We start from the raw sequence: 10,901 nt of genomic DNA, 5'->3' as shown, positions 1-10,901 counted from the left end.
CACACACACACACACACATACACACACTACACTAACTATATACTATATCATCTCTTTTTCAATCCTAAAACATTATTTTTCTGGAGAAAATAAATAAATAATTTCTACTTGTTTTTAACACCATTTTATGGTTTAGGGAATTTTCCAGAAGCGTTTAGCCTAAATCACAGCAAAACGTTCTCATCATTTTATCCTAAATATCAGCGAGTGCCTTGTTCAACAATGTTCACACAGAAGCTTATCTTGCATCAAGATTCATTTCATCACCCCACAAAAAAACAAACATTTAAGTGGCACATTAACTGATTAATCTAATTTTATTTGATAATTTCCTATATTATGTTACTTGAAAATCTGCTAACATTCTGATATGCCTCTAGGTTGAATAGTTAGTCCTCATTTGACATGATTTATATATTTTCTTTAAAAACTTCTTAAGAGCGATCTGATTGGCTACACACTTTCCATCCTGAAAGCTGATTGGCTAAGTCCAAACCATGCTGCGTAATGACGATCCAGCTTCAGTTCCCCACAAACAGCAGAGGTGCGGTGCTCTCTTAGTTAGACAACTGGCGGGAGGAATAAAATGAAAATCCATCTGTTGCTTATTCTCCTGCTTCGAGATCTCAGCCCGAGCTCAACTGATTTTACTCTTCCATTGCACCCCATGCTCCTTGGCATTTTCTTATTTTGGACTTGTACGTGTATTGGAAAATGCTCCATTGTTTTATGTTGGCCCTTTGGCCCAGAACATCCAGGGGCCATGGAGCACCCAGCTTCATCCTCCTCAGGGTAAACTGTTGTGACAGAGCGCTCAGGGGCCCCTCATTAGCTCTCTGTCTGCTAAGCAAAGAAGCTGCTTAATCCTTCTCTGTCCTCCTCAATCTGGCAAGGCACACATGATTATAATTCCATTTTTCTGCTCTCTTGTTTTAGGCAGAGTTTAACCACCTTTATGAATTAATACAATACTGAATAACATGTTTAAAGGTGTTAAGTTAGTGTCAAGCAGTAAAAACTGTTAAATTAGGTGAGAATAGACTTCTATGGCATTGAATGTAACTACTGGTTATACCGTATATAGTTTCCCATTATATCACTGTTCACTGTGCATTTCTGGTCCACTCTCTTTAAGACCATATTATTGATTAACATGCAAATAATTCACTTGGATCAATAGTTGTTAAATGACTAAGCATCATACAATCCATTGTATTGCAGGGCCAACAGTGTGTATGCTGTGCATTTTGTCAATGTTTTAAATATGTTTCTGATCAAGCCCAGGAGAAAAGTGAAACGTTTCCCTTCAAATGAGGCCTGTCTTACTTCATTTCAGAACACAAACTCATGTGCTCGCATACTTACACACACACACACACACACACACACACACACACACACACACACGCGCACGCACGCACGCACGCACGCACGCACACACACACACACACACACACACACACACACACTTTTTTTTCTTATTTGGGAGTGGGGTCATAAACAACATAGAATGGAAATGGCAAAATAAACCAAATACACTTTATTTATAAATCTTGAGTTATAATTTAATACGGTACCAATATGTTAACCAATATGCTTTCACAGTACATCAGAGTGGTTGTCAAAAAGAAGTAAACACAAATATACACGCACGCACGCACGCACGCACACACACATACACAAACTTTCAGTCCAGCAATACCCTGCAGTGGTCTAGTGTGCCATAAAGTGGCCTGGGCTCATAAATGCATGAATAATTATGAAACAGATTTGTTACTTGAGTTGGGGAAGTTGTCATGTATCCCATTAAGAGACTGTAGTACAGTATACATCAGGCCTAGTGCTCTTGAAATCTCTCTGAGACAGTCAGTGTAAAAGACCTGGAAACATGAAGGAATCACATGTGTTTGGTAATGCATTCATCGTGAATCTAGTAAGGTAATGTCATTATTTTTCCCTGTAACAAGTTACCAGTCAAAAGAATATGACTTTTGACTTCACCCCTCCAAATATCTGAAAATATCAGATTACTGTACAGTCAGTTTCCTTCCCTTTATCTATTTTTGCCATAATTAGCCTTATCATTATCTCTCAGTTTAAATGAAAAATAACGATGAGCGGCAAAATGTGCTATTAATGAATTATTTTTTTTTTTTGAATTTAGAAATCAAAATGAGTGGAAATTAAGCACTTTGGCACGAGGAAATATTTACATCTGCCAGGAATTATGAACTAAAATATTTAAGAAACTACTAAAGTAAGAAAGTAATGACATTACCTATGAAAGGAGTAACGCATTGCATGGTGCAACCTTACGCTGACCATGAGAAGTGTGTTTTCAAATATCTTTTTCCTTTCATTCTTAGTATGTCATTAATGCAAATAGAATAAGACTCCAAAGTAACTAAAACAGAGCATTCATCTCACCATCCGGTCTGTACACAAATGATAAAATAGGTTAAAGTCAGATGATGTGGGGTTTCAAACACCTGTGTAAAATCTTTCTGAAATGTCCCTTTAGTCCAAAGTGCCATGTCTGGAAGGTATGAAAAGAAAAGAAAAAGACAATGAGACAAGACAATCCCTGCTGTTTTTTCACTTGCCGGGGCAAAAATATGTAAAACATAAAAATTAAAAAAAAGAGCCAAAACATAATTTACAAGCACGATAAATATACATACAGGGTCCAATAAATATTGTTTGTTATCCCAAAAAACATAGACTGTGAGTGGTCACCACACTGCAAAAAATGTCCATTTCATTTCAAATATTGTTTCTCTTTGAACAAGTAAAAAAATTCTGCCAGTGGGGTGAAATCTTTTAACGTCTGCAAAATGGTTCATTTATTTCAGGGACATTTCTACAGACACATCGGGACACCATGCAGCATTAGGCAGATCTCTCCTCTGGTATCAAGGAAATGGCAGATGGTATAAGAAAATTATGAATTGAGATTTTTTTTTTTACATTGTAAATGCCTGTTTGTGTTATTACTGGCAGTTTTCTTCCCTCGTTTGAAGCAACAGCGATTTTACGCCACACTGAAATGACTTGATTTGAGGTATGGGACCTTCCTGACCTTATAGAAGCACACCCAAGCTTTTCCTTCTACTGAATAGGCATGTAAGGCCAGTTGAAGCTGCTTCCGGACAGCAGCATGTCCCTTATCAGAGTTTCTATGGGGGTTTTCCCCACCAGACGGACGAAGAAAAGCTGCTCTATGACAGAAGAAGAGACGGTGCGGAGGGAAGGCAAGCGGAGCAGCAGCTTCCCAAACCTGTTAGGCTGGTTGGGATACTGGCTCCTCACATACTCCTCTAACGCACACTGCGATTTCTCCTGCAGACCCTCCACATGGCTCACGTCTGACAGACCACAAGCATCTGCAGACAGAGACAAAAACAGGCAGGGGAAGAAGCGGTCAAGATCAGTAGTTCAACCGGGCATCGATTTTGAAGGCCAGCAAAATGAAGAATGCTTTAATTTTGCAAGTATATTACTAACTTTGTTAGTACAGAGTGATTACAACACACAGCAGCATAGGGAAGATATGATGTAGTGTAGTGAACTATGATCATCATGAGGCAAAAATACACCAGAAACAAGAAACTATTCTATTTTTAAACGTGTCAAAAGCAAAAACGGCTTTGCTCTTGAAAGTCATTGTTTTTCCCTTGAAAGTATACATCAAGGTGCTAAAGGAACAGACAGGATTGAGCATTTGTGTCTGGCTTCAAATAATGTATTATCTTATAATAGATCCGAGTAAGTCATGTGTGAAATAGTAACAGAATAGTAAAGCAGGTATATAATGTACGCAAATAAGTCAAATGTCTTAATTTGCTCCCAGGACAGTGCTGTGGTAAAAACACAGCAGCTTAAAGAAACTAAATCCCCATATAGTTCCCCCTCATTGAGATATACTGTTATCAGTCCCCTGCCATCAGGACTCAAAGATGGCGCTATTGCTCTCATCAAATGTGAGAAATGATGTTCAGCACAAGAATTAAGGAAACCATATTGATATGTGTCAGAGCCCAGGCAGAGCCTTACTGTACATTACCTTTTTATACAGTATGTGTAGTGTTTCTACACACTGCAGACCGAGCCCTCTGTTTGTACTGTAATGCTGCAGGCCCAATGCATGGCAGCAGGGGCTTCTGTGTCCCAGTTTAAAGACACGTGTTCAGATACAGTATGCTCATGTGGACTAAAATAGACCTACACAGGAGACCTTTTTACTCATCCTTATGATACTGTTCATGACCCAGCCATCAAACATCATTCTGCCTGTTATTAAAAGGCTCTGCAATAGCTAGTATGGATTTTGCAACGCAGTGCGACACAAAGGTTGTGTATGTGAGAATTAGTTGTAAGCCAAAGATATAACAAAAATAAAGACATTTATTTGCATCATAATGTTTAAAGCAATTTAAGTATTTTAAATGTTTAAATATTTTTTTTCTCCTATTTAATTATTTGTATTTATTATTTGATAAATAATGTAATGCAAAATGTAAAGCCTACATTTAAACTCTGGTTAATTTAACAGCTTCATATTTGGGATTTATAATAATAAATAATAACAAATGGGTCAATAAGATAACACAGATGATGCTATTTTACTTTTCTGATGATTTTTTGTGAAGCAACAATGGAATCGAATATTACAAGCTCCTAAATGTTAAATGCTAGCCCTGTTTCCATTCGTTTGATTACTGTATGATTAATGCATGCATAATGTTTGATATTTTAGGGGCTGCAGGCATGTGATACAGTTTGTAAACCTCACTTACAGCCTTTCAAATCTAATAAGTAATTATTTAATTATAAAATGTCATAATACTGAAACTATACTATTTTCTTTTAGGTCATATAAGGTCACCGTACATAGTCAGTAGGAAAGGAATTATATAAGTTTTATAAAGATTTTTTAAAGATATTTTTTTCTATCTTTCTCTTTAGGCTTTTTTGGCTTTATAATGATTCGGGAGATCAGAGTTCTGATCAAATTGAAATTCGAAAATAAATCAATAAATAGCATAAAAGTACATCTAATACTTTTTTGCAGTAAAATGAGGTGGACCATAAGCGAACCCTTCGCCTACTCTAGCTTTAACTGGAACAGAACTTTACCGCCCGCGCATTTTACCACAGTACTAATCCTAATGCTCCGAAACAGGGCATCCATTATTTTCCTAGTAAACGACCCATTTCTGTGAAAGTATAGAGGTTTTTAACCAGCTTTTATTTCCCACAATGTTCAGACCGTCATTACTAAATATATATTATATAGGCCTATTACTTTTACATAACAAAAATACAATAAAATAATTAAATAAAAATGGTCATTGTTTAACCAGCGTTATTCGTTGCATGCACGATGCAGTCTAGTAATGTTTTTGTTTTTGTTTTATTTAAACAAAAAATCTTATTTTGTTTAAAAGTGTGTTTTTTTGACTGGATATCATTTTATGTAACCACCACTGCCCACACTTCCGTGTACAAGGATGGTGACTGTTGCTAAAAACCCATGTGAGCCATTCAGGGCTCCATGTTTGCATGCAGAGAAAGTGAGTTTACCTGTGGTGAACAGCACGATGGCCTTGATGCAGCTGTACTCTGCTGAATCCACGTGCAGCACCTTGAGCTTCTCCACCTGCTCCTGGAAGACCCGGATGTGGTCCATGAAGGCCACCACCCGGTCCGCGGACATCGGGGAGGCATGGAGGCCGGCTGCGGCCAGCAGCGGGGCGACGTGGACGGGCATGGAGCACTGGGCGGCGTTCAGGACGAACAGTTCGCTCCAGGTGAGGCGGAGCAGGGCCACCTGGTCCGTTACCTGCAGGTCCGGGAAGAAAGGGATGTTGCGGGCCCATTCCACGGCGCTGAAGAGCATCCGGGCCGCTAGCTCACAGATGTTCTCGATGCCCATGATATTGTTGCTTTGCAGGCACTGAGAGCCGAACCTGGAGGTCGGGTAGGGCTCGGCCCGCAGCAGGAGAGAGATGTATCCCGATAGATAGGAATGACACTGGAGAGGGTCTCCGTTTGTCAGAGCAAACTGGCCGTGATAAGACTGTGTAGGAAGTCTGCCTCTCTGGACAGCTGTAGAGAAAAACATTAGACAGTAATGTTAAATCAAGCTAGCACACAGAAAAATAGCTGAATGCAGAACGAATCTTTTAAAGCGAAATGTCAATTAAAACAACCGAACACCTTATAAACACACACACACACACACACACACACACACACACACACACACACACACACACACACACACACACACACAGGCCTACAGTCTCCTAGCAATTAGAATGCATTTCTGCGGCCTATTGAAGCCTGTGGTGGATAAGCTCTTCACAAATGGACATGAATACGAATTTCTTGGCCATAACCTGCAGATAATGTGCCAGCGTGTTCTGTGGTTCTGTGAAGGGTCTCCTTTAATTTCAAATGATTTAATTCCAAGGCCAAAACTGTCATGTCACTTTGCGCCTTGAACTCACGTCCTCTAATAGCTACTTTCTGGCGAGTAGCTTCGCCATACCCACTTTGATAGTAGCCTATACTACGGGGCCTTGGTTTTGTTTTGTAATTTTTGGTGGTGAGGGTAAGTAGAAAGGCTACATTTCATTCAAATTTACAATAAAAAGGTTCACTCTCTTATATGCCACTCATTTAATTTGGAAGCAGTAGCCTAATAGTAGGCTTAGTAGGCTACGTGGTCCTGTACGACCATCATCATCACACACAAACACAAACACAAACACACACACACACACACACACACGCACAGGATTACATAATCTACCAAAAACACCACGCACTTGAAGGCTACAAATTAAACGAAAAAAACATTAAAATGTAGCGAAAATTCGGTCGAAAATTTAAACGTGACATTTAAAGCAGCTTCGGGCAATTTGAGTCCCACAACGGCCATGTAGTGAAGGATATAGAGCGAGCGCATAGCAACAATAATATAGCCTACTAAACATGCTACAAGATGCTAGCTGTAACACTAATCCATGTAACACCACAGGCTAGACAGTATGATTGGGCATATACAGTATGTAGCATAGAGACCAGTATCTGACAAAAATAGTCTAATATGATTAGAATATGAATGGGCACAAAAAAATATCTCGACAATATTACGGAGTAGACAAAGGCAGCACACATGGCTTTGTCCAGATATAAGTAGACACTAGCTACACAAATGTCGAATGCACAAGATTTATAGCAGTTTATAAGACAGACGTATTCAAAGAAAATAATGTCTTCAATAGGCCTACAGTAGAGAGGGTTATGTGAAACCAAACAGTGTCCTGAGCCGTGTAGTGCTGGATAATACGATGGTATACCGATAGCAACAACAGGAGGACGCCTGCCCGTACCTTCCCTCCTCATGCCGACTTTGAGGCATTTCTTGAGGCGACAGTACTGGCACTGGTTGCGGTGGTGCTGGTCAACGGGACAGTTCCTGTTGGCCCTGCAGGTGTAGGACAGGTTTCTCCTGACGCTGCGTTTAAAGAAGCTCTTACATCCTTCACATGTGAACTGTCCGTAGTGCTTCCCGCTGGATTTATCCCCGCACACGATGCACTCGATCTGCTGGCTCTGCTGTTTGTCCATGGACGAGGAGGAGGACGAGGAAGAGGAGGTGTTGTTGTTATTGATGGTGGTGCTCGTGGTGGTGCTGCTGGACGGATTGGGCGGCGGTGCGCCCGGGGGTGCTGCTGCTGCTGCCGGCGGTATTTCCAGAGAAGACGCCGGGTTCATGTGTCCCGTCAGCTCCCCAGGCAGAGACAGAGGTGCGACCTGGGACACCGATGAGGAGAGGGTCCCCTGAGTGTCCCCGACGCCCTCGGGGTTTCTCCACGCCACCATAGCCATATCGATAGTCTCCAAAACTTTGAGCGCCCAACTTCCCTATTTGTCCGCGATAATTAACACACTATTTGTCTGCATGTATTAATAACACATTCAAGAAAACTGCGGCATTGTTTTACAAAATCGAATTCAAGTTCTGAAAATATGAATAGAACTCATAAGATAACGGCAATATATGCTAAATGTAACGCGCGACTTCACTAGTGAAGAATGGTCCCCCAAAAATAGCTTCGGCGCGGTGGAAATCCAAAGAAGAAAGATTCATTCAGACCGACATAATGCATAACATCCACAGAAGGGGAAAATAAATACAGACAACACTGAGCCAAAATCCACGGAGGAAAGCGACGTTATCCTCAAAAATATACAATCTGATCCTTTCTGTCCTGCATGTGTGTCCAGCTTTAAATAGAACACCGTGCGAGCAGATCCTTCATCAGGGATGGACCAGGCTTTCCAGATGCTCCCTGCTCTCCCGATCAGTCAGAAGTTAGGCTACATTAAAAAGACAACGGAGGTAACAGAGAGAGAGACACACACAAACACAGAGAGAGGAGGTGATGGATGATGCTTTGCTCTGGGACGGAGGAGGAGAGTGGTGCGTCCACACGTCACGGTCTGTGACGTCTGTGTTTGGGGCGGGGTTACCGCGAGGAGGAGCTGATCTGGGGTCAGCAGCGGGCTCCAGTTGCGGTTCTGTTGATACACGATGTTGAGTGTGGTGTGCGTGTGTGTCCTTAGCTTCCCTTACACCCTGATCTTTTCTGTTTGGTTGCCTCTCTCTCTCTCTCTCTCTCTCTCTCTCTCTCTCTCTCCGTCTCTCTATTTCTATCTATCTTCTATCTCTTTGTGTGTGTGTGTGTGTGTGTGTGTGTGTGTGTGTGTGTGTGTGTGTGTCCAATATTTATGACTCTGTTTGTCATATAGGCTACTTTGAAATGCAACGCAGGGCCATACTTTAGCTCACACTATTAGTCTCACATGAGGAGTGCAACAGACACAGAAGCAGCAGATCCTTACCTCAGTAATTTGATGCCACCTAGTGTCATCTGTAAATTGCACAGGAAACTACCTTATTCTATAGGATGCACTTAGATGGTGTGAGGGACCAAGCAGTAAAGACACATGGACTATACACTTTCCTTTACATTAACCAAAACAGAATTACTTAATGTAATGTTAATCAAGCAAAAAATAATCTAAAGAAAGAATAAAGCTCCCCCATGACACAGCAAGCAGTGGTAGTGCCCAGTTAGGCCACCTCCCCTATAAAACAGCTGTTCTCCAGGTGCCAACCTTTTGCCTGGGACCATCTCTGACTGTGGACCTCCAACTGGTGAGCTCAAAAGAAATAATGGTTATAAGAAAGAAACAGACAAAACAAAAGTAACTAAATGTGTGCGCTACAAAAATATATTATTATATATGTATTGACAACTACATAAAGTATTGATGTGAAACAAAACCATGTGTCCTGTAAATTATTTGCAATTAATACATGTTTGAATGAAACCAAAGCATGAATGTGTAAGGGCCATTCACATTGTACGCGCAAACGGCAACGCTGCGCTATGAAAACCATTATTGTCAATGGCTTGCGCGCGCAAGAACTGGTCTGCCGCTGCGCTGAGCAAAGCGCAGCGCAAGCAGCATTTTGCGGCTGGCCGCTCTTGCGCGTGCCGCGGTCAAAGTTCAACATGGTTCAACTTTGAACAAAAACACAGAATACACGTGGATCCACAAACGGAACTTGGACGAGAGGTTGATTTTGGCCGTCAGCGATCTCCCAGAGCTGTATAGACTACGACACAAGTTCGAGGTCGTACAGAGACCTCGGACGCAAAACTATGCTGTGGAAGCATATTTCACCATAACAGGCATGCCAGCTGTGTAGATTATTGCAGCCTCTTAATTTAAATCATTCAGGTTTGTTTTAGCTATGTGAAATCAACATGGACATGTCTCCACTGAAATACAATCCTATGTTACATTTTTTCTCAGTTACTTTGGTGCATTTGTCAAATCATAATTGCATTTGCACAACAATGAGTGCATTTCTTAAAACAATTGGTGTAAACTGCACCGCATAGTGACTGACCTGAAAAATCGTGTATCTTGCTGGAAATCTTTTGTTTGTGTCCAAAGCAAGTATTTATGAATCAAACTGACAAGTCCTTATGCCATTGTTCATACCAAGATAGTGAAACTGCTTTGTGTTGCTGTCCATATTTAACAGTTCACTCTGGAAGTACAGTCTAATGAACAATGCACATGACGGGGAGCACTATTCCCTATGTGACAAAGTTACACATTATTGTCATCTCTGATCTGAGAAATGCGCCAAAGCAACTGAGAAGAACTGTAGCTACTGTTGTGAGCTGTGAAAACCAAATACCAAGTTGATTATATAGCTCCATACAGGTATTTGTAGGATATATTTGTATTTTTTATTAAAAAAATTATAATTTATACTCTTTATTGATCCCCAATGGGGAAATTACAATTTACACTCGGTTGTTATTACACAATAATAATATTGTATTTGTTTGTTTATATGATGTAAAATATGTTGGGACTGATTGACACAAGTCATGTTCATTTTCATTGAAGGTCACATATAGGTATATAGGTAGGTATATGGCCTTTACACCAAATAACTACCAATTTCCAAACGTGTAAGCTCCAGTTTTGGAGGAATTAATTGCACACATGCATTAAACAAAGTGTTTTCCAGAGAATGAATGATGCATGTATGAATGTAGGCTCATATCTTAGCTTTATTATACCAAACTGCAATGACCGCAGACCTCTTACTTAAGTATATAAACATGCAATGACACATAGTGTTGAAATGCAACATTTTCTTTAGAAATGAAAATAATCCACACGTCTTCATCTATTTAGAGGAGTGTAAGAACAGGTGGAAGAACCTAAGGGACAGGTACATAAAGGAGAGGAGACAAAGAAGTGGTGCAGGGGCAGACCAAAACAGTACTTGGAAGTAC

General features: G+C 40.5%; 1 protein-coding gene across 1 annotated transcript; it reads right to left on the bottom strand.

The window, feature by feature from the left end:
• Positions 1 to 1,550: 1,550 nt before the first annotated feature.
• Positions 1,551 to 8,430, bottom strand: LOC144521829 (nuclear receptor subfamily 2 group F member 1-B-like). Its single transcript, XM_078256456.1, has 3 exons — positions 7,401 to 8,430; positions 5,584 to 6,108; positions 1,551 to 3,383 (listed from the first exon to the last, which is right to left on the bottom strand). Exons 1-3 carry the CDS (start codon positions 7,897 to 7,899, stop codon positions 3,109 to 3,111), a joined length of 1,299 nt encoding a protein of 432 aa, XP_078112582.1. The 5' UTR covers positions 7,900 to 8,430; the 3' UTR covers positions 1,551 to 3,108.
• Positions 8,431 to 10,901: the final 2,471 nt, after the last annotated feature.

The sequence above is a fragment of the Sander vitreus genome, chromosome 1, assembly GCF_031162955.1.
Source record: "Sander vitreus isolate 19-12246 chromosome 1, sanVit1, whole genome shotgun sequence".
Classification (NCBI taxonomy): domain Eukaryota; kingdom Metazoa; phylum Chordata; class Actinopteri; order Perciformes; family Percidae; genus Sander; species Sander vitreus.
This window is presented reverse-complemented; position numbering and strand designations above follow the sequence as displayed.